The sequence below is a fragment of the Phoca vitulina genome, unplaced genomic scaffold, assembly GCF_004348235.1.
Source record: "Phoca vitulina isolate PV1807 unplaced genomic scaffold, GSC_HSeal_1.0 scaffold68, whole genome shotgun sequence".
NCBI lineage: Eukaryota > Metazoa > Chordata > Mammalia > Carnivora > Phocidae > Phoca > Phoca vitulina.
This window is the reverse complement of record NW_022589771.1, coordinates 3,599,813-3,621,531: the sequence shown is the minus strand read 5'-3', so window position 1 is coordinate 3,621,531 and position 21,719 is coordinate 3,599,813. Positions and strand designations below refer to the sequence as shown.

The window sequence follows — 21,719 nt, the reverse complement described above, 5'->3', positions numbered from 1 at the left end:
TAATTGTAGAGCTGGTACTGCAGCTCATGCAGCCTACTGACCTACGTGAGGTCTACTTAACAGCTTGCAAGGGTCAAAGTAAGCTTTTGTGTGTTTGGTTGGTTGTAATGACAGCATGGACTTGAACCAGAGGCACTGAGCTGGAGCCTCTGCTCACCCGTCTGCCACTCTGACCTCAGTGAGTCACTTACTCTGTACCTTAGTTTCCTTGCCTGGGGCCACTTTGATAACAAAATACCACATTGGGTGGCTTAAACAACAGATCTTTATTGCTCATATTTCAGGAGGCCGGGAGGTCCAAGATCAAGGCATCTTCAGATCCAGTGTCTGGTGTGGGCCTTTTACCTGGGTTTTCATTATATCCTCACATGGCAGAGAGAGAGAGAGACCTCTGGTCTCTTCATCCCCTTATAAGGGCACAAATCCCATTCATGAGGGCTCCACACTCATGACCTAATTATTTCCTAGTATCATCATATTGGGGGTTAGGATTTCAACATATGGATTTGGAGGGACACAGACGTTCAGTCCATTCTGCCCCTGGCCCCACAAAGTCCATGTCCTTTTCAAGTGCAAAATACATTCATTCCATCCCAATAGCCCCATACGTGTTAACTCATCCCAGCAGCTACTCTAAAGCTCAAAATCTTATCTACATACCAGCTGAATCAGGTATGGGTCAGATTCCATGTACATTCATCCAGAGGCAAAATCCTCTCCAGCTGTGAACCTGTGAAACCACAAAAGTTATATGCTTCCAAAATACAAGGGTGGGACACACATAGGGTAGATATTCCCATTCCAAAAGGAAGAAATAGGAAAGAAGGAAGGATTGGGCTACCATGTAAGTCCAAAACTTAGCAAGGAAAATCCCACTGGATCTTAAGGCACAGGAATAATCCTCTTTGGTTCAATGCTCTACCCTCAAAACCTCTGGGGATTACAATGTCTCCCTGACTACTCAGCTGCCCACACTGCAGCTCTCTACGGAGGCTTTATCCATTTTGCAGTTCTGTGGGGCAGAGTAGAACCCCCAGGGCTCTGCCAGGCAGGGGTCTCCCCAACTCAGCTCTGGGAGGTCCTACCCTCAAGGCTTTAGGTGGAGGTTGTCTGGCCTGTTGAAACCAAGGCAGTGACCCTGATGATCGAATACCCTTCAGCCATTCTTCCCTTTTCTTGAAGAACAGCACAAGTTCGGGGTCAAATAGCTCAATCATCCTGTCTTCTAGAATCGAAGAACTTGGACAACCTCTTCAACTCTATCGCATCTCAGTGCAAACTGGCAGTGTTCCTGGCACCTTAGCTGATTCAGTCCATGGCTCATGCCAATCTCCTTATCACATGGCTGCTGGTCCACACCCTTAATGTTCTCATCCGCAACACACTTTCTCCTGTTTTTGCAATGGATAGGCTGAGAATTTCCCAAATTTTTAAGTTCTGGTTCCTCTTTACTTAACAATTTCTTCTTACTCATTTCTCTCTTTTTGCATTTTACCATAAGCAGTCAGGAGAAACCACAGTTGTTAACTTCTATACTTCACTTAGAAATCTTAGCTAAATGTCCAATTTCATCACTTATGTGTTCTACCTTCCACAAAACACTAGAACATGAACACAATTTAGTATTTTGTTAATTAGGCAATATTTGAAATATTTGAGAAATATTTGAAAAAAATTTATTGTAGGCAGGATATAGTTGTGTATGGCCTTTATACCCATTCTTACCATCCCTGCTGTTAATTAGGATTTTAGATCACTTACCCTTAATATAATTATTGATATATTGATATAAGTTTAAATCTACAATCTTGCCACTTGGTTTTGTATTGTCCTATTTGTTTCCTTTCTACTTTTTTTTTGCCTCCTTTGGATTAATTGAACATTTTTTTATAACTCCATTTTATTTATTTGGCTGGCTCATTAGCTTTATTTTACTCTTTATTTTGTAATTTCAGTGATTTCTTTAGGATTAAAAGCATATACATTTAATTTATCACTTTCTACTTTCTAGTGATACTATACACTGTACATGTAAGGACCTTATAATAGTATGCCTCTGTTTTTTCCCTTCTCAATATTTGTGCAATTGTTATAATACATTTTACTTTTATATGTTATAAACCCCACACTACATCATTATCTTTTGATTATTAATGATCTTTATGAGATTTAAATAGTAATAAAAACCATATATTTGCCTTTACAGTTACCATTTCTGGTACTTTATATTCCTTTGTGTACATTTATATCTCTATTTGGTATCATTTCCCTTCTGACTGAAGGACTTTCTGTAACATTTCTTATAGTGTGGGTCTACTGATAATTAATTCTTTAAGCTTTTTATATTTTTAAAAAGTATTTCTCTTTAGTTTTAAAATATTTATTGAGTGTAGAATTCTAGGTTGACTTTTTTTTTCTTTCAGTGCTTTAAAAATGTTGTTCCACTGTCTTCTTACTTGGTGTCTTAGTCAGCTCAGACTGCTATAACAAAAATACCATAGATCAGGTGGCTCAAAAGTAACAGATTTATTTTTCACAGTTCTGGGGCTGGATATCTGAGATCGTGGTGCCATCATGGTGGAGTTATGGTGAGGGACTTCGTCTGCCTTGCAGATTTCTCATTTCTCATTGTGTCCTCACATGGTGAAAGGGAGCAAGGGAGCTCTATGGGGTCTCTTTTATAAGGGTGCTAATCCCATGACCTAATCACCTCCCAAAGGCCCCACCTCCTAATACCATCACCTTGGGGATTAGGTTTCAGTGTACAAATTTTGGGGAAACATTCACTAACACTTGGGTTGTTTTTGACAAGAAGTCTGCTGACATCCTTATTTTTGTTCCTCAACATATAACATGTCCTTTCTCTGACTACTTTTAAAATTTCTATCACTGGTTTTGAGCCTTGGTATGGTTTTCTTCATATTTTTGTGGCTGGAGTTCATTGAGATTCTTGGCTCTCTGTGTTTATAGTTTTCATCAAATTTGGAAAAATTTCAGCCACTATTTCATCAAACACTTTTCTGTTGTGCCTCCCTTCCCTCTTTTAGTGATTCCAATTATATGTGTGTTAGGCTGCTCAATCTTGTCCCATAGCTCACTAAAGCTTTGTTAAGTTTTTATCCTCTTTTCTCTTTGTTTCATATATTGATAATATCTTCAAGTTCACTGACCTTCTTTTCTGCAAATCTAATCTACTATTAATCTAATCCAGTGTATCTTTCATTTCACATATTGTAAATCCATCTCAAGTTTGACTCGACTCTTTTTACATCATCCATGTATCCATTTGAATTCTTGAATATCTATGGTTAAAATACAGCTATAATACAAGTATAATAACAGTTACAATGCTTATTTCTGCTAAATTTAATATCTGTGTCAATTATGTGTCAATGAGGATTGATTGAATTATATTTTCTTTCTGAAGAAATGTTTCTCTATTTTTTTGCATTCCTAAATTTTTTTTCTAACAGCTTTTCTGAGATATAATTTACATACCATAAAAGTCATGCTTTTAAAGTGTGCAGTTCCGTGGCTTTTAGTATATTCACAGAATTACACAACCCCAACCATTATCTAATTTTAGAACATTCACCATCATCCCCAAAATAAATTTTATACCCCATAGCAGTCATTCCCCATTCTTTCCCAAACCTACCCTACCCCTGGCAACCACTAATCTACTTTCTGTCTCCCTGGATTTGCCTATTCTGGAAATTTCATAAAAAGGGAATGATAAGTATGTGATATTTTGTGATTGGATTCTTTCACTTAGTATAATATTTTCAAGATTTATCCAAGTTAACATGTATTAGTACTTCATTTCTTTCTATTGTTGAATAATACTCTTTGGTATTATTCAACACATTTTGTTTATCCATTCACCAATTGATGGATATTTGGGTCATTCATATTGAAAAATTTTTATTGGGTGTACAACATTATGAATTTTACTTTATTGAGTACCGAATATTTTTATTCCTGTAAATATTCTGACTTTTGGTCTGGGATGCAGTTAAGTTACTTCATGACAATTTCATCTATATGAATTTTGCTTTTAATATTTGTTAGGCAATACCAGTGTGGTGTTCAATCTAGGCCTAATTATTCCCCACCACCAAGGTAAGACCCTGATGCACTGTATCCAATGCCCAGTGAATCTTGAGGTCTTCCAATCCACCTGGTAGAACAGGCACTATTCCCAGCCCTGTGTAAATGCTGGGCACTGTGACCTCCAATCCATTCAGGTAGTTCTTTCCCTAGTTTCTGGCAGTTTCCTCCCATGCCTGCACAAATCTGCTCCACTGAATACCCACTTAGGACCCTCTTCCAATCCCCAAAGGTCTTTCTGCGTGTAGCTCTGTCCTGTGAGCTCCAACTTCTTCCCAGTCTCTCAGGTGTAAATCCTCAACTCAGGGGAGCCACTGAGCTCCTCCTAGGCTCCCTGTCTATGCCATGGCTTGGAGACTCTCACAAAAATAGAAAACCTGCAATCGTAAGCTCACTTCCTTTGTTTCCCATATTTCAGAGAGCTCTGTCTTTCATTACTTGATGTGCAGTGCCTTTGAGATTGTGGTTTCATATACTCTACATGTTCTTAGGTTGTTTTGGGTAGGAGGGTAAATCTGTTTTTGGTACTCTATCTCAGCAGAAAACAGCTGTGCTAAGACCCATAATTTCAATGGTTTGAAATTTGAAATAATTTCCTTGGTAGCTGTGAAAGCTGCTGCATAGAGAAATATAAGCTATCTACATGTATATATGAGATGTCAGTATTGATACCATATATTCCAGCCTTTTAGAAAAGGATTAGCAGTAGCTTTTGTTTCTTATGATAGATAACATGTTAATAACCATGCCTTTAGGAAATCCATGTGTACCATTTGCCTCCTTGAATGTGGGAACATTTATGTCTCCTCTCACAGGTGATCAGCGAGTTTGAAGCCTCTCCTGACTCATTTTCCTACAGAATTCCCAACCTGAGTCGGAACCGTCAATACAGCGTGTGGGTGGTAGCCGTAACTTCAGCTGGGAGAGGCAACAGCAGTGAGATCATCATGGTGGAGCCGTTAGCTAAAGGTGCGCCCCTGTAGTAAAGACCTCATTTCCCACTCTCATTGGGCTGTTTTTAAATCCTTACTCTACCAGAAATAAAGCTTACAATGCCCTAAAAATCACCAGAAAATCAGAACATCACGCGCTTTCGCCATTTCTGCTTAAGAAATAAGGTTGCTGCTAGCTGGCACTGGGCTTTTGTGCAAATCAGAAAAGAATCCCCCTAGAAGTGAACACATTGCTAAGGGTGAGTGGTTTGACAACTCAAAGTGTCTTAAGGAAAGTAAGGAAAAAGAGCCCGCCCTCACCCCTTGGGTAGGTGAAAATCACTACGTAGCAACTTACCAGGGAAGTCCTACTTTCATCAGAAGCAAGCATCAAACTTGTTAAAGAGAAAATATGGAATTTGGAAGTTTATAAATATAAGAAAATATTTAGCTCTTCTTCTATTGATAGAATACTATAAACAAAGACCTTAATTAACAATGGGAAGTCAGAGTCACCAAAGAATAAAAGTTCCTAAAAATGAATATAGAATCTACACATTGAGATGTTATACTGGTCCTAAAAAGCACATATAGGCACAGAATATTCTTATTCTACTTCTGATAATTGCTACCACCCAGTGTTTAAGGTACCACTAAATTAGCAGTTTTCATGAGTAAATGTACTAACATCACAATTCCAGGCCAGCAGGAGATGCCCCCTGATTTTGGAATACACCACATTGGCAATTTATTACTAACAAGGCTGCTAGGTGCCTAAAAGAGAATGTAAGAGAACATTCCAAGATTCCAATTTTACCTTGAAGAGCTCTTGATAACTAAGAGCTAAGATAAAGAATGAAATAGTGAGGGGAAAAAGAGAATGCTGTCCCATTTTGAACACAACTGCAGATAGAAAGTAAATACACTGTTGGTAAGGAAAATAAAATCATGGATTTTTTTTTGTCTATTGGACTCTTCAATTATGATATCCAGCCACCCCCAACACACACTCTCACATTAGAAAACAGTGATTATCAATGGGCATAAGGACTGTACCACGGGGTAAAGGAAACCAGCAACATGAGATGCAGGATTAGTAATTGCTTTGCCTCCTCTCTACTTCTGTGTATTCAGTGTCAGGCAGGCAGTTGGGAAAGTCCTTTTTCCCAAGAGACATCTGGCAGAAGTCAGATTTGGAGAGGGTTCAGCACCCAGACACCCCCATACCTGGGATGGGAAGAACCTACTTGGAAGACAGAGTCAGGTCCAGGAGTAGCCCTAGGCCCAGGAGTAGCTCTGCAGAACGTCAGCTTGCTCTGCAGGGGTAGAGGCACAGGGGCTGCCAGAGAGGAAAGGGTCAGGCCAGAGAGACAGGAAAAAAACCAGGAGGGCAAGGCCAAGAATTCAACAGAGATGTTTTGGAAAAGAGGGAGTGGTCTGCCATGGCAGCAGACGCCGGGAGGTCAAGGGAAACAAGACTAGAAGTGCCCTGGGGTTGGCCACTCGGGACCTCGCGGACCTTCTTGCGAGAACTTCATGGGGATGGGAGCGAATGAGGGGACCGAGTGGCTGGGAGGTGAGGAAGCAGATCTACTTGGCAGAAAGTTCTCTAAATACACATCACCTGGAAGAAGCCACAGGAAAGACAAGCTGGAGTGAGGGTGGGTCTCATCCGAGGAAAGGCTCTGGTTTTGCCATGGGTTAATATGTCAGCCAGCAGAGACTATTTACATGACAATGGAAGACCCAAGTGGAGAGCGGGAGGTGATAATCTGGGAGGAAGAGCAGGGCCACAGGACTGCGGTTTGGAGGAAGAAACACAAGTGGGTTTTTAGGTTTGGTGACAGGAAATGCAGAGTTCCCAGCCTGTGTCTTCTATTTCCTCTACCAAGTATTAGGCAATTTGGGGGCTGGCGGAGAAAAGATCAGGAGTTTGAGAAGAGGAAGGACAATTGGAAATCATCACTGCAGAGAAGTGGGAAGGAACTTCCTAACAAAACAATAAGACTGGCAGGGAAAGCGGACAGTCCCGTTGAGGTCGGTGATTGTATATCTATGGTGGGTCCTAAATTCTCCATTGTATGGATTTCTCCAGAAATGTTCAGCTTCTCGTGCTCAAGTGGGGTTCACCCAGAGTTAGAGTTGATCCAGATGGGTTTTCTGGAAAGGGACTGAGCTAGGGAAGGGCTCAGGCTTGGAGCAGATGTTCCAGCTGAAAGGCTCTACCCAGAAGCCCCAGACACTGGCAAACAATGAAGGCTGAAAGGTGCAATCTGGAGAGACGAGACCGCTGGCAGCCCAGGGAGACAGGTTCAAGTTATCCTGCAGTTGCTGGGAGATTGGCACAGGGGGCAGCAATGGCAAATCTGTCAGCAAGTAGCAGAGTCCAAACTCCAGAGTTAGGGTCACAGAGAAGACTGCTGTTTAGTGAATGAAATGGCAGAATGGAGTCATGAACCCAGTCCTGGAGGAACACCAACCCGAAGGAGCCCAGGGCCAGGGTTGACCGAGAGAGCACCGCCACAGGGCTGAGGGCAGCACAGGATCCAGAAGGGATGTCCAGGTTGCAGACGGACAGCAGTTTCTCAGAATCATTTGAGGTGCTTGTTAAAAGACAGACTCCCTGAATCCACCAAAGATTCACCGAGTCACAGGCCAGCCTAGGAATCTGCATTTCTAACAGAGATTCTAGATGATTCTCTTGCCTGCTCTTGTTTAAAAACCAGATCTGGTGGGTTCTATTGCTTAGTCTTGGAATTTCGGATGAGGACGCTTTAAATTCCCGCACCACAAATGGGCATTAATTCTATAAACTGGGTGTGTTGGGCCTCAAGATGAAGTGGTTCTGGCCTATATTTCTCAAAATGCAGATGGGAAATTATTCATAAGTCCTGGAATTGGTTTTAAGGGGTATAGCCAGCATATTAAAGTACTAAAATGGAATAGAGTCAAATAGTCTGGACTGACTTAAAAAAATGAAACACGGTAATTATTAATTTGAGTCACTTTGTCTTCACTCACGCACAACCCACCATGTGTGTAGCTTCTGGGATTCAATGTGTTATGTGTTTCTTATGGTAGGGAGGGAGATGTTAAAAAGCTTGAAAGCCCTTAACTTTAGCTGGGTTTCCTAATCGTCCCAGTTTTGCTGCAAAAACATTCCTCGTCATATAAAAGGATGGTCTGAAGTGTTTGAAATGGAAGATGCCAAACCACCAATGCCAGAAATCCGATGCTCCCTGACCAGGATATTTTTGTTATAATGAGAAATCAAAAAGGTCAGTTACTGAAAAAGTGGTCTTTGCCATCCATGAACCATCTCTGAAGACCCTGCTCCAAGAAGGAAGAGCTTGCTGTAATTCTTGCTGCACAAAATGGGCCCAGCTTCTGAACCCAATGGCATTTCATCTCTGTCTCAGCTCTGGCCCACAACACTCAGAACAATGAAAATAGGAGTTGTATGGTAGACCTTAATGACCAAGGTTTGTGTTCTAGGCCAGGATGCCTCTGTAATGACTTGGCTCCATCTTTCATGAAATTCCAGCACTTTCCTGGGGAGTCTGCTCCCATGCCCATTGGCCAGTCCAAACCCTCAAGCCCCAGATGATTCAGGGTCCCAACTCTGGTCCCATCCTTATGGGTCCGGAATCAGATTGGGGCCACCTTTCATATGTGGTCTCCGTGACTTTGCATCTGGCCTGGTTGAGCTTCCAGAGGGAGCATCCTAGAAGACAGAATCCCAGTGTATGGCTAAGGTGGGGCATGTTGTTTTGCCTCTGGAAGACTGGAGTCTTGGTGTCAGCTTCTGTGTCTCCCTCAAGAAGGTAACACTAAGAACTGTCAGTGCTGGGCTCCTTAGTCATCAAGGAGGCCCCTGCTCATGTAGGTCCACTTGGGCTTTTTCCTCTCTACTCCTGCTACTTCAGGACTGTGCTGGTGCCAGATGCCTCTGGCCAATGTTCCTGTTGGAGCATCTGAATTACTGTCCCAAGCAAACAGTTGTTCTTCAAGAGAAGCTGCTCAGAAAGCATTCATTTTCCTTAATGTTTGTGCTGAAGATCAAGATGACACAATAAAGTCAGGAACGTACCACAAAATTGATAAATAGAAGTTGTTCCATGTTACTCATCCTTCTTTTAGCACTTTATGCCTTGTATTGTCTTTTCTCTCAGATATTAAAAGTGTATTTTAACGTGCAGTTTTTGGTGTTGAGATAAATTGTTTAATAAAGGGCTGTGACAAATAATTGGGCTCATAGAAAACACAGCTTGGGGCTGCTGGGTTTATGAAGACCCAGATATTTAATTTGGGCTCCTCATGTTTAGTCAATAGAGGGGGAAAATGCTACCATAGGGATTTTCAGCTATTTGTATGTTCTTTTTTTTTAATTTTATTTTATTATGTTATGTTAGTCACCATACAATACATCATTAGTTTTTGATGTGGTGATCCACGTTTGATTGTTTTCGTATAACACCCAGTGCTCCATGCAGTACGTGCCCTCCTTAATACCCATCACCGGGCTAATCAATCCCCCCTCCCCCTCCCCTCTAAAACCCTGTTTGTTTCTCAGAGTCCATAGTCTCTCATGGTCCGTCTCTCCTTCCGATTTCCACCCCCCTTCATTTTTCCCTTCCTTCTAATGTCCTCCATGCTATTCCTTATGTTCCACAAATAAGTGAAACCATATGATAATTGACTTTCTCTGCTTGACTTATTTTACTTAGCATAATCTCCTCCAGTCCCATCCATGTTGATGTAAATGTTGGGTATTCATCCTTTCTGATAGCTGAGTAATATTCCATTGTATATATGGACCACATCTTCTTTATCCATTCATCTGTTGAAGGGCATCTCGACTCTTTCCACAATTTGGCACCAAAAAATCCCTTATACATATCCTGATACCAGAGAATAGTGTTGGCAGGGATATCATTAATCAGCTGTGCAGCATTCACCCTTTTGGGGGGGGGTGTCACTATATGGGAGAAGGTCATTTTGGCTTTTATGTCAATGAGGCTGTGGCGTGATTGGTCTTTGCTGTGTTTGGCGCTCCAGCTCCAGCACGAATCCTGACCTTCAGTGGCACAGTGACTACTCCATGGATGAAGGACATCGCCTTGCCTTGTAAAGCTGTTGGGGACCCTTCTCCTGCAGTAAAATGGATGAAAGACAGGTAACCAGTAACCTAATGTATGCCTTTAGTGAAACTGTAAGAGATTACACAGACATACCAGGTTGGGTCTGGTGGTCTAATGCTGTATGCATTGCCACTCATGAAAATACCGGGAAACACCAACTCTTCTGAGATGGGAGAGGAGGTGGGGTGGGGGTGGAATCTTGGCTTTAGTGCTAAAAGGGTCTGGTGTGTTGCATCTATCTTCCATAAATTCAGAGCCTTTAAATTCATAACAGAATGCTTGCAAGGAAAATAGTCTAACCAATCCAATAATCTCTGTACTTTTTCATATAAATTTCCTGTAAAACTGAGATGATCATGTCCAACATCATAGGAGACCTGGCACCTGTCTTTCTCCTTATAAGATAATAGTCCAACTAACCCTACTTCAAATGCTCTGAGAAATGACTTTAAGAGACAGAATGCATTAGGACTTAGTTAATATAAAATCTGGTTTTCCATACTCAAAAGTAATTATTAAAATAATAGCAGCCAAGATAGGAGGCAGAAAGTGGGTGAGATGTATTCTATCCTGTAACTTTTCTAAGTGCTTTCTCTATGTTCAGAAGACAAAATTAGGATATAAATAAAGAGCTGACAATTCACTAATGAGCATGGAAATTTGATATAAAATGGATTCAGAAGAGTGCCTATTTTAAACAAAAGCACTTAAAAGACAAACTATTGAAATAATGGTCTTGATCCAGGGACCACTTTTCTCATCTTTTAAAATCAGTTAATCCAAGGAAATAAATAAGCTCCCAGGGTCAAGAGCCATTCTGCCTGACATGGGGATGGCTGGACAGTTGCCACCGTGGTGGAGGTTATAATGGGGAGGGAACTCTTTTGTTCTAGGACCAACACATGACCCCCTTGAGAGACCACAGTTCACTTTTTTGGGGTCAAAATCATTAACAACTGTAAATCTAAGTAAATCCACAAGAGACTGCCACATTTAGTTGTCCCTATGTGATTGGGTCAAAATGGCATTTCTGCCCCAGAAGGAATTCCCAAGAGGAGGTGGCTGGTGCCTACATGGTGGAGGAAGGAGAGACCCATTCAGGATGTGGCGTACATTGACATATGTGAGAGCCAGAATCCCAGCCCTTGTCACAGATCTAACCTCCACATAGCATGCTCTACAAAGAATGAAATTCAGCTATTTGATTGATTGTTTTTGTCATGTAATCACAATTTAGTTCCAAGTGTGTTGTTGACCTCAGAGAGAGTCTTTATGCTTTTCCGCAGCCTCAGCTAATTTGGATTGTAATTTCTTTAATCTGTGCCCTTTTTTTCCTGTGAGGTAGTAACGGGACACCCAGCCTAGTAACGATTGATGGGCGGAGGAGCATCTTCAGCAACGGGAGCTTCATTATCCGCACAGTGAAGGCGGAAGATTCCGGCTATTACAGCTGCATCGCCAATAACAACTGGGGATCAGATGAAATTATTTTAAATTTGCAAGTACAAGGTACAAAGTTTGAGGACTCTTTTTATGACATATTTACTATGTATGCCTATATGCAAAGAGTAAAATTGAACAAACTTAAAAATCAGCCTTTCTAAAGAGCTAATTGCTATTTTCATATTACAGAAAAATACACTTGTTCATTTTGGAAAATGTAATGCAGCAAATCAAAGAAAATAAAAACACTCATAATCTCAAAGATGATGCTATTTATATTTTTGCATACAGAGAACCTAGTCAAGAATAATGAGACTGAGAAAGTCCTTGATAACTTTCACTAATTGCACAGTTTACTCTACATATGTGTAAGTGGAACCCAAAAAACACAGACAAAAAATAAGTCTGAATTGAGTTCTTTCATCTACTAATTAAATTTTTATATGCAATGTACGTTAAAAGGTCACGAACTGAAACTCTTAAGTGTATTGCTATAATATTTAGTTGGGTTTTTAATACAGCATATGTGGTTTTTCTTGATATCAAGCACAAAATGTGCATGACAAATTCAAGATAGTTAAATTAAAATCATGTGTAAAATCCCAAATGGCCACTGACTGGGTTCAGGTTTGGGTGCACTGTGATATTTTATTAGTAGAAAAACCAAAGGGTATGCTTCTTGGGACTTAAGTATTGTCACATTAATAAATCACAGCGAGTAAAAATAAAATCAGTATTGTCCTCAGTGGGAGGGAAGAGGAGGAGAACAATCATATTTAGAAAAAATAATGCAAAATTGGTCTGAAATTTCAAGTAAATTGGAGTCTATAGAATTCCATGGTGTTTCAGAAGATGGACATGATATCGTGACTCTAAATAGACGGGTCAGGTTTTCATGCCTTTGGGTTAATATATATGGGCCTCTCTCAGAGGAAAAGAGATGGACATTTTATGGGAAGTTTCTATACAATTTGGATAACCTGATTTTGAATTTCTTCAATGTTTCTGTCCTTGGTGCTGATCCAAAATAATATTGAGGCCCATTGGTTAGAAGTATGTATTCTTCAAACCTTGTATGAATGTGCAAGTTCATGTACACAGCCACTCAGTGGCACACCTTTGATTTCCAGAACTGCACACGTGTGCATATGCGTGTGCGTGTGTGTGTGTGTGTGTGTGTTGCATCTTGGGGGAGTAGCTAAAAAAGTGGAAACTTTTGCAGTTCTTTTTCCCACTAGCCACTCTCCCCTCCCCTTTCTCCCTCCCCTACTCTTCCCTCACCCAATCTCCCCTCCCCCACTCTTCCCTCCCCCATTGCATCCCTGGGAACAGAACAGCTAAGTGGATGCAATTTATCTTTCTCACTTGGATCATGGCTGAAATTCAGAGTACTGCGGCATCTTTAGTAAGTTTAAAGAAGATTTCAATCAGTGATGAACGACACAGAAATTCAAGGAATCAGTGAGGAAATGAGTTAGATATAAACCCAAGTAGAAATGTGGTTGAATTTTTGTTAAATAATAGATTCACTCTGCTCTATCTCTTTAACCAAGGACATCAACTAAATAGACATTTTGACAGAAGTGAATTGCATATTTTGGCAACCTAAAACACTTATTTAATAAATGGCTGTTAAAAATGATTTGGTAAATGGCTGTTCAAGCAGATTAAAGGTGTGAAAAACTAATTCTTGTTTTCTAAAAACTGTTTCCTGTCTAGTTCCACCTGATCAGCCTCGGCTTACAGTGTCCAAAACGACGTCTTCTTCCATTACACTCTCGTGGCTCCCTGGGGACAATGGGGGCAGTTCCATCAGAGGTAAGAGCAATAGGTTGCCCACGGTAGTTGACTGTCACTACCCCCAGGCTGATAAGTGACACATCTCCATCAAGTAATTGTTATGTGTTAGTTGTAATTAATTCTCCCACCACCTAAACAGCAAGCCACACATCTATTTTTATGGTATTGACTGAAACCCATCATTCATCCAAGGCATCCCATTCACAAAATTACCATTATGCCTCCAATCTGAGTGAAAGATTAATGAAGGCAGAAAAGAAAGAATTTGGTAATCTCTCCCCCAAGATTCTGCATACTGTTTCTTCCCCATGTTGTCAACACTCCATCATTCATTCACTCCTGTACTCAATCATTCATTAAAGTAATTAGTAATTACCAATTTAATTTAATTAGTAATAAAACAGTTATTGTTCCAATTTATAAAGCACAAAAAGATGGAGAACCTAGAGTTTAGGTAGGAAATGATCTATCTCACAAAGCTTTTGCATTGAGTCCATAGCGGAAAAGAATAAAGGAAGTCTGTCCTGAGGAATGATATAGTGTGATAATTCTAGCCTGCATATAGTTGGGAAAACATCATTCTGAGCAAGCTGTGGCCACAAGAAAGGAAGAGAACCTAGAGGTCCTAGAGCACATAGGAGGGGACTTCCAAAGACAGAGGACATCCCTTCTTCTGAGTGAGGGGGGTGAGCAGACAACTGGAAATAGGGGGTCATTTCAGAGTGAAGCTGCCCTGGAGCCAGCTTCTTCCAGTTGATGAGAGCAAGCTGTCCTATCTCTTCCCCGCCTTATACCCAGTGATTGAACCCAGACGGAGAATCGTTACACACCCCAGAAATCAGAAATGCTACTGGTCAGGGCTTTATTATTTTTTTGAACAGCCAGTTGTTAAACATTTATCAGCACTCCACTGAGAGAAAGGGAGGATCTTCCTTTTTTTTTGGAAAAGAAAAAGGTTAGATTTTTTTTTTTTAAATAGTAAGCTGATTGGGGTAAGGTTGTGTTTGTATGTTTGAAGAGTGTAGGGAAGATTTGTAACAGCTACCATGTGAAATGCACAGGGAGTCATTAATAGACTAACAAAGTCATTGCCAAGAGGGAGTGAAGCCCCATCTGCATATAAATATCCCGAATTGTGGTGGTCACAATTTCACAGTCTCATGACCTTGTCAAGTGGTGCCAGACACCTGGAAGGAAGACTGGGTCACCGTTTACCAGAGCTGCTGACTGGCAGAACAAGAGCGGCCAGAGTCAGAGGAGTGAGTGCAAATAGGCTCCTGGTGGAAATGGTCTACAGAAGGTTCTAGGCTGGTTAGAGAACATTGTTATGGGAAAAAAAAAAAATGGAGCATCGAGGGAAGAGTTCAAGGGACTCTAGGACTCAAGGCTCAAATGAAGTAGAGTTTGGGTTCTGTAAGTGTGAGAGCCTGGGAGAGGTGGTACAGGAATTGTTAGAGCAGAAGGTCTTGAAAGTGAAGCCAATTTTGGTAATGAAGAGTTTCCAAGCAAAGGCAACTGGGGTTCCCTGAAATGCAGTGGTAGCCAAAGCCATTGGCATGGGGGCTCCTGTTGCCAAGGGTTACAAGAGCTTCCCAGATGCGATTCAGGTGGAGGACGTTAAAAGGAAAGTGTTCTCCCCATGATGTTCAGGGCAGCAGGGAGGTGGTTTAGGCAGAGTTGGAGTGGAAGCCAGGTAATGACAGTGGGAGCATGGGGTACCCAGATCCCTCACCCAGCTGTCAGATAATGCAGGAACTTTGAGGGGTGCAGATCAAGGATACTGAAAGAGAAAATGAGGCTCAGAAAGGAGGAGGGACCCCAAGGCAGCAGAGGGCTAGAGGGGAGGAAAGGAGCAAAGAGCAGGGAAGATGGGGATCCTGACCACAGAAGAATCAAGGACAGGTGACCTCCATGTGAGAGGTCTGCAAAACACTTGATGCTTCCAGTGTGGGCCTAGGATTCTCTGTAGTGTGGAGTTGAGAAGTGCTTTGCCTGTGTTAAAAATGGAGCCCCGTGGGCTGGAGGGAAGATAGCAGTCCACCAGCATGAGGACAACATGCACCAGGCAGACTGGTCCTGGGTTGCCTGGGTGTGAATGTGGAGGAGACAGGGATAGAGAAAACAGGACCTGTTTGCCCACCCCACCCCCCCACTGGCCCAGGAAATGGCTGGGGTAACAGGGATGGCGGCCATAACAAGGAGGAATGTCTTAGTGATCACAAGGGCCAGGAGATCTGGCTTCAGATTCTGAAGTTGGGGTTTGAATCTTACTGACTTACAGGACCCTCGAATGGTCACCTCTCCTCTCTGGACCTCAGTGTCTTGCTCTGCACTGTGGAGATAATAATCACTGTGTCCTAGAATTATATGAGGTAATGAACATAGCAGGCTGAGGGCAGTGCTTGGCACCTGGTGAGCACTCAGGAGAGGGACAGTTGATGTTCATGGTCATGGAAGTACAGATGATAGTGGTCATGTACAGAAATGAATTTTTGGAGGGATTTTTCAGACTAAGGAGAAGGCAGGTGAACATTGAAATGTTGGGATGGCTACAGGATTTAGAGCTGTTTCCTTAGTGATCGTGGACTGGGTAGGGTATGGTTGAGGAGATTCCTACCCCCTTGACAACATATCCCTTTTCCAGAGCTTCGGTTCTCTTAAAAATAATTCAGCTCAGACCATGTTGATACCCAAGGATTCAGGCACATATGCCCTGAGGGCAAATTTCTAGAGACTTAGTGTCCATCCTCTGCTACCTGCTACACCTTTTAAAAGGAAATGGGGAGAAAGTGGTTTTATTTCACCACACCAATTAATGATACACCATAGTGATGTCTGGCGTGGCCTAAATACTAATGAGAACATCATCACAGCACTCCTCCCAGCCTGGGTTCAATTTCCTGGCATCAGGAAGACTTCAGATGTTCTCTTCCAAAGATGCATGAATGATGAGAATTCTTATCCCATACAAAATGCCAACATCCACCAACCCTAATAGAAAGGAAATAAGGCTCTTTTGAATATTTCTTGTGTTCTGTAGGATACATATTGCAGTACTCCGAGGATAACAGTGAACAGTGGGGAAGTTTTCCAATCAGCCCAAGCGAACGTTCTTACCGCCTGGAAAATCTGAAGTGTGGTACTTGGTATAAGTTCACTCTTACTGCCCAAAATGGAGTGGGACCAGGACGTATCAGTGAAATCATAGAAGCGAAAACATTGGGGAAAGGTATGTATGCCTTCTGCTGTCTGCATTTCCTCTGCTTTCCAGATTGAATGGGGGACTGCAATCACAGATAATGCATCATATATTTGCACGCTTGTCTGTGAGTTTGAACTTTGTTATTCCCAAAATGGGTTTGGGCATGTTGCAGTGTAATGAGAGAGATGGCTGGTCTTCACAGAATATCCTGGTTCTCTTACTTCATTATCTCATTTGCAGTGAAAAAGAAGAGTGTCATTTGCAAACCAAGGGCTTCAGTGCCAACATAACGTGTCCTGGCTGGGTCGCCATGAAATATGTCATTTACCCTCTCACCTTCTAGTGTGACCTTCCCCCTCCATCACCCCATGCCCCTCTATCCATAACTTTCCCATTGCCTCCAAGGCCCCACTTTTCAGGTGGGAAATGATTGGGGTAGACTGTTGACCTTTAATGTGAATTGGTTTTTTAATCTGAAACATGAACCTTTGAGGAGAAGAACCCCTGGTGGGCGGAAATGGCACTCAGTGGTGAAATTGCAGTCTGGGGCCACCAGTAAGGGGAGGGGTACAGTGGCACAGAAATGTAGGTGAGGCAGTGAAGAGAGGGTCTTTGGAGCTTCCCCTCCTATCTGACCCTCATCTGGTGCACAGGGCCACACTGGATAGCAAAAGAGCAAGAAATGGGAAGGCAAAGGTGCTACTTGGATCTGGCACCTGAGTTTTGGTTAAGATGCAGCAAGGGTTCAGAGGATGAGGGATTGATTTATGCAGAAATATATCCATCAGGTCCCTGGGTTCCAGTAAGAAGTGCTCGGATCATAAGAGGCACCTGTTGGTACTTCCGAAATCCAACTAGACTTCTCTTGAGTCAGGTCCATCCACACAAGAGTGGAAACGGGTCAGCTCAGCACACAGTATGGGTTCCTTCAGAATCACTCAAGGAAACACATACATGAAAATAGCACTGTTCTTAGGAGCTCTGACATACACAACAATAACCTCTACCCACCCAATTTTCCCTCTCATACTTGGGTCATTGTGGTTGGAGACAGCCCATTGGTCCACAGGTCCCTATAATAGTGGACACATTGGGACTGGTCTATGACCCAGGCTTGGGCTGAGCTCCTCGCCCAGGTAGGGAAGGCAGCCAAGGGCTAATGCATGACTGTGCTGATGGCCGGCATTCGTGTACCCCAGGAGCTGATCCCCACTGTGCATCCTCCCACAGAGCCCCAGTTCTCGAAAGAGCAAGAACTCTTCGCCAGCATCAACACCACACGCGTGAGGCTGAACCTCATCGGCTGGAACGACGGCGGCTGTCCTATCACCTCCTTCACACTGGAGTACAGGCCCTTTGGGACCACGGTCTGGACCACAGCTCAGCGGACCTCTCTCTCCAAGTCCTACATCCTATACGACCTGCAAGAGGCCACGTGGTACGAGCTGCAGATGAGGGTGTGCAACAGTGCTGGCTGCGCGGAGAAGCAGGCCAACTTCGCCACGCTCAACTATGATGGCAGTAAGCTGGCTGGCTCTGTGGCCCTCCCACACGTGCATGTGCTTACTGTCCCTTTCCCATCCAACATTCATCCTGGGCACAGGGTGACCAGTGCCCTCAGATCCCTTTAGGCTTCGGGGTCATTCAGCTGGCTCCCTGTGGGCTCCCTAGTTCACTGTGTTCACGGGACCATGGCTCTGCTCCAGAAATAAGGGACCGAGGGCCACTGGGAATCTCCTTAGGGAGTCATGGTGCAGGAGTGATTTCTCTTCGGGCTGAAGGATTCTTTACCTTCCCTTACCAAACACGTGGTTCTGTGCATTTGTCAATGACTGTGTGCTAACACTGCTTTTGTTGTCTCCCCACCCGTTCCCCACCCCATCCCAACCCACATAACTCCGTCTTTGCTCTCATTTAGCCCTTAGACTGCATGTGCAGAAACAGTCTTCATGGTACAGGAGCTTCTGGTAGAAATGCAGGCGCTGGTGAAGTAATATAATATCACAGGATGTTAGTGTGTGCCCCTCCCTGCCCCTCCCCTCCACACACGTGCAATTTGCTTGGATCTTCTGAAAACCAGGAGAGGTATCTTGTGATGTTTAGTCAACCAAAAATAAACAATAGAAATTTTTATACTTTTTTTCCTACAACTAGTATCAAAGGCCGTTGATTGATATCTGAACAAACGCCCAACCCAGTGAAGCTGAAAGATAGTGGGTCATTGATTGTTATGAGGTTAGGGAACTTCAGAAAGTCTTAAATAGCAGCATGTTGGTGTTGATTTCTGCAGCTTTGCAGTGACTTTCACTCAGGGAAAAGCAGTGATTGAGTTAGGTGCTCAGTCACAAGGTAAGACCTGCCACAGTTCATCAGGAGGTTGGGAGCTCCTCCCCCCCCACCCCTCCAAGCTTTCTGGCCAACGCCACTGACCAGGTCAGACCACAGTGTTGGATGGCCTAGCCCAGAAAGTCTGAATCCGAGCAGACTAACTTTCTAGCCCTCAGTTACAAGTGACGTCATTCAAGGGTGTCCCATCCCAAACCACCACCCACAGGCAGAGTAGCCCTTCCTACTGGCTTTCTCCTCCAACAGGGTTTAATTCTTTAATCTTACAGAATAAAGGACTTTGACTTACCAAACACTTTACTTTGCATTTAAGAGTTCCCCAAAGTCCTCTGCCAGCAGGTACACATTTGGGCAGTAAGCATATTTCTTACTTTAGCTTATTGGCTTACATGAATTGACTTACGATAATCACATGCTGTCACGAAGTTTCTGTATAATGTAGATGCCAGAGTGTGGGCTTCAGTGTGCACAGTGGTGATATGGTCTTGCTAATCTTTTAATTAGAAACCACTCGCAAGCAGAATTTGAAACTGTGATTCAAACTTGGAGAGCACTCTGCAGAATTTAAATGCTTGTCTTCTTAAAAAAAAAAAAAAATGATGCTCTCATTTTATCCAGGATCTTAGATTATAATCATGCAAAAGTTCTGTGAGCTACATTTAAATTCCTGAAATCTGAAATAACTTTATTACACTAGGAAATAAAATTACGTATTTATATTTTCCTTGAAGAGGATCATGGATTTCTTTGAACCGATCTCATGGATATATAGCTTTAATATCTCTCTTGTCATATCTGCCTGAAGATTTCCCTTTCATTTGGGGAGAAACAAACATTGACAGTTAGCCTCACACCTATGCCAGACAAATCTCCGATTCTCCCATGTCTGTATTTGACTCTTTCTTCTGCCATTTCCTTAGCCAAACGTTTGCCTACGTGCCTGTGCTGCCTTAGTTTTGCAGACCAGCTTCACCTGCATCCCCTTACGTGGGTTCTGAGCATCTGCAGACATGGGTTTCCAGCTAAAAATATGGCACATTTGGAAGAACACTTTTCTTGACCTGGGCTGATAACATAGGGGACTGGGATTCAATTATCCCTGCTCTACTTACTAAGTGCAGGATAAAGACCATTTTTGCTCGGGAGGAAATTGCATTATTTTTGCATTATTTTTCCTAAACAGTTGACTTCCTGGCCCTTGTTTTACATGGAAAATACAGTGGGATGGAGCATCTTATGTAACGGAAGGTGCCAAAATGCATGCCCCGTAAAGTGCAGATGTATGTTTGAATCTCTGCGCCTGTTGTATTCAGCCTCTGCCTAGAAAGCAGCTTCAAGTAGCTCAGAGTTCAGTCTAATTAGGTGTTTCCTTATAATTCTAAATAATCTGAATTTCCTAACGCTGTATAATAATGTCTGATCACTAAGGAGCTTGCTTTGGAGACTTAGATGCTTCCTCTTTGAAAAGTTGTCTGCAGCTCTTACACCCTAAAATGAGAGTTTCTAAAGTAGATAAAAAGCAGGTGAATCACCAGACCAAAAGGGACGCTAAGCTTCTTTAAGCCAGTATATCTGGTCCAGTCTCCCTGCAGACTCCTGTCCACTGGCCGGACCTATTGTTCCTCCTCTGATGTGCAGGTTTTCAAGCAGTTGTACTATGGGTGACAATTCCAGCGAAATGCATGTGGCTTTTTTAAGCACCTAGCCTGGACATTATGCTTTCAAGTGCCTGCACCTAGCAGTACATTGCAAAATGAAGTCCCTTTCAAATAAATGGGCTTCAGCCTTTATGCAAATCCTGATTTGATGTTTTGTCAAGTAAGTTGCAAGTTGGGCAGAGGAGGGGCATGAGAAAGTAAATCAATGAGCCAGGACCTAGGTAAAGAACTCCTTTCATTTCTCATCATCCTGGACACCCTTGGATCACACAGTGCGCCTCTTGTAACCATCATCCCTAAACCCTCCGCCATGCTGTCTTCATTAATAGTCATCTAACACCATGGCCCTGCTTTCAGGTACAATCCCTCCACTCATTAAGTCAGTTGTCCAAAGCGAAGAAGGCCTGACGACCAACGAGGGGCTCAAGATGCTCGTGACCATCTCCTGCATCCTGGTGGGGGTCTTGCTGCTCTTTGTGCTCCTGCTGGTGGTGCGGAGGAGGAGGCGGGAGCAGAGGCTGAAGAGGCTGAGAGGTGAGTGGTGGCCCCGCAGTCACCTGCTCGCACCACTTTCTCTGGACAGCCGGCCTGGTGGGCGCTACCCCCCAGGAGAAGGGCTTTTATTCTCTAGGCCAGGTTCCCCAGCTGCCAGACTCTGCGACGTGCCTTCAGCAGGGCCACAGATCCTTAGGGGAAGAGTCGCACGGATGTTACTACCCAACACAATCAGACATTGAGAGAGGGTCAACCTCACACTGGTCTCCTAAATCCTAGAAATCAGCAAAGACAATTATTTTCTCATGGGTCTTTCAACTCTGCTCACTTTAATTCTCAGCCATCGCAGCAAGGCCATCAATTATGGTGTCCTTTAAAAAGACCTATCACATTTGCTGTGGCAATGAGAACTATTTTATTGCCAGGAAGTGGAAATTGAGGGCTTATGGTAAAGCACTGTGAGGCAGAAAACACACGCTTTCCCAAATTAGAAATGTGAGCTAAAGCTCAGTGTAAGAGTTTCACTCACACAACAAAAAAACCATGGAAGACAAGAGCCTCGGCCAGACGAGAGCCATTGTGAGCAGGCACC

At 42.9% G+C, this 21,719-nt stretch overlaps 1 protein-coding gene across 3 annotated transcripts in view; it reads left to right on the top strand.

Annotated features, from left to right (window-relative positions):
* Nucleotides 1–21,719, top strand: part of DSCAM (DS cell adhesion molecule) — a 791,005-nt gene that overhangs the window by 724,447 nt on the left and 44,839 nt on the right. For all 3 annotated transcript variants that reach the window (XM_032392604.1, XM_032392602.1, XM_032392603.1), the window contains 7 exons: nt 4,926–5,079; nt 10,101–10,218; nt 11,529–11,692; nt 13,346–13,444; nt 16,467–16,655; nt 17,859–18,149; nt 20,990–21,166. In XM_032392604.1, coding sequence (XP_032248495.1) covers nt 4,926–5,079; nt 10,101–10,218; nt 11,529–11,692; nt 13,346–13,444; nt 16,467–16,655; nt 17,859–18,149; nt 20,990–21,166 — 1,192 coding nt within the window. The remainder of the gene's footprint in view (nt 1–4,925; nt 5,080–10,100; nt 10,219–11,528; nt 11,693–13,345; nt 13,445–16,466; nt 16,656–17,858; nt 18,150–20,989; nt 21,167–21,719) is intronic.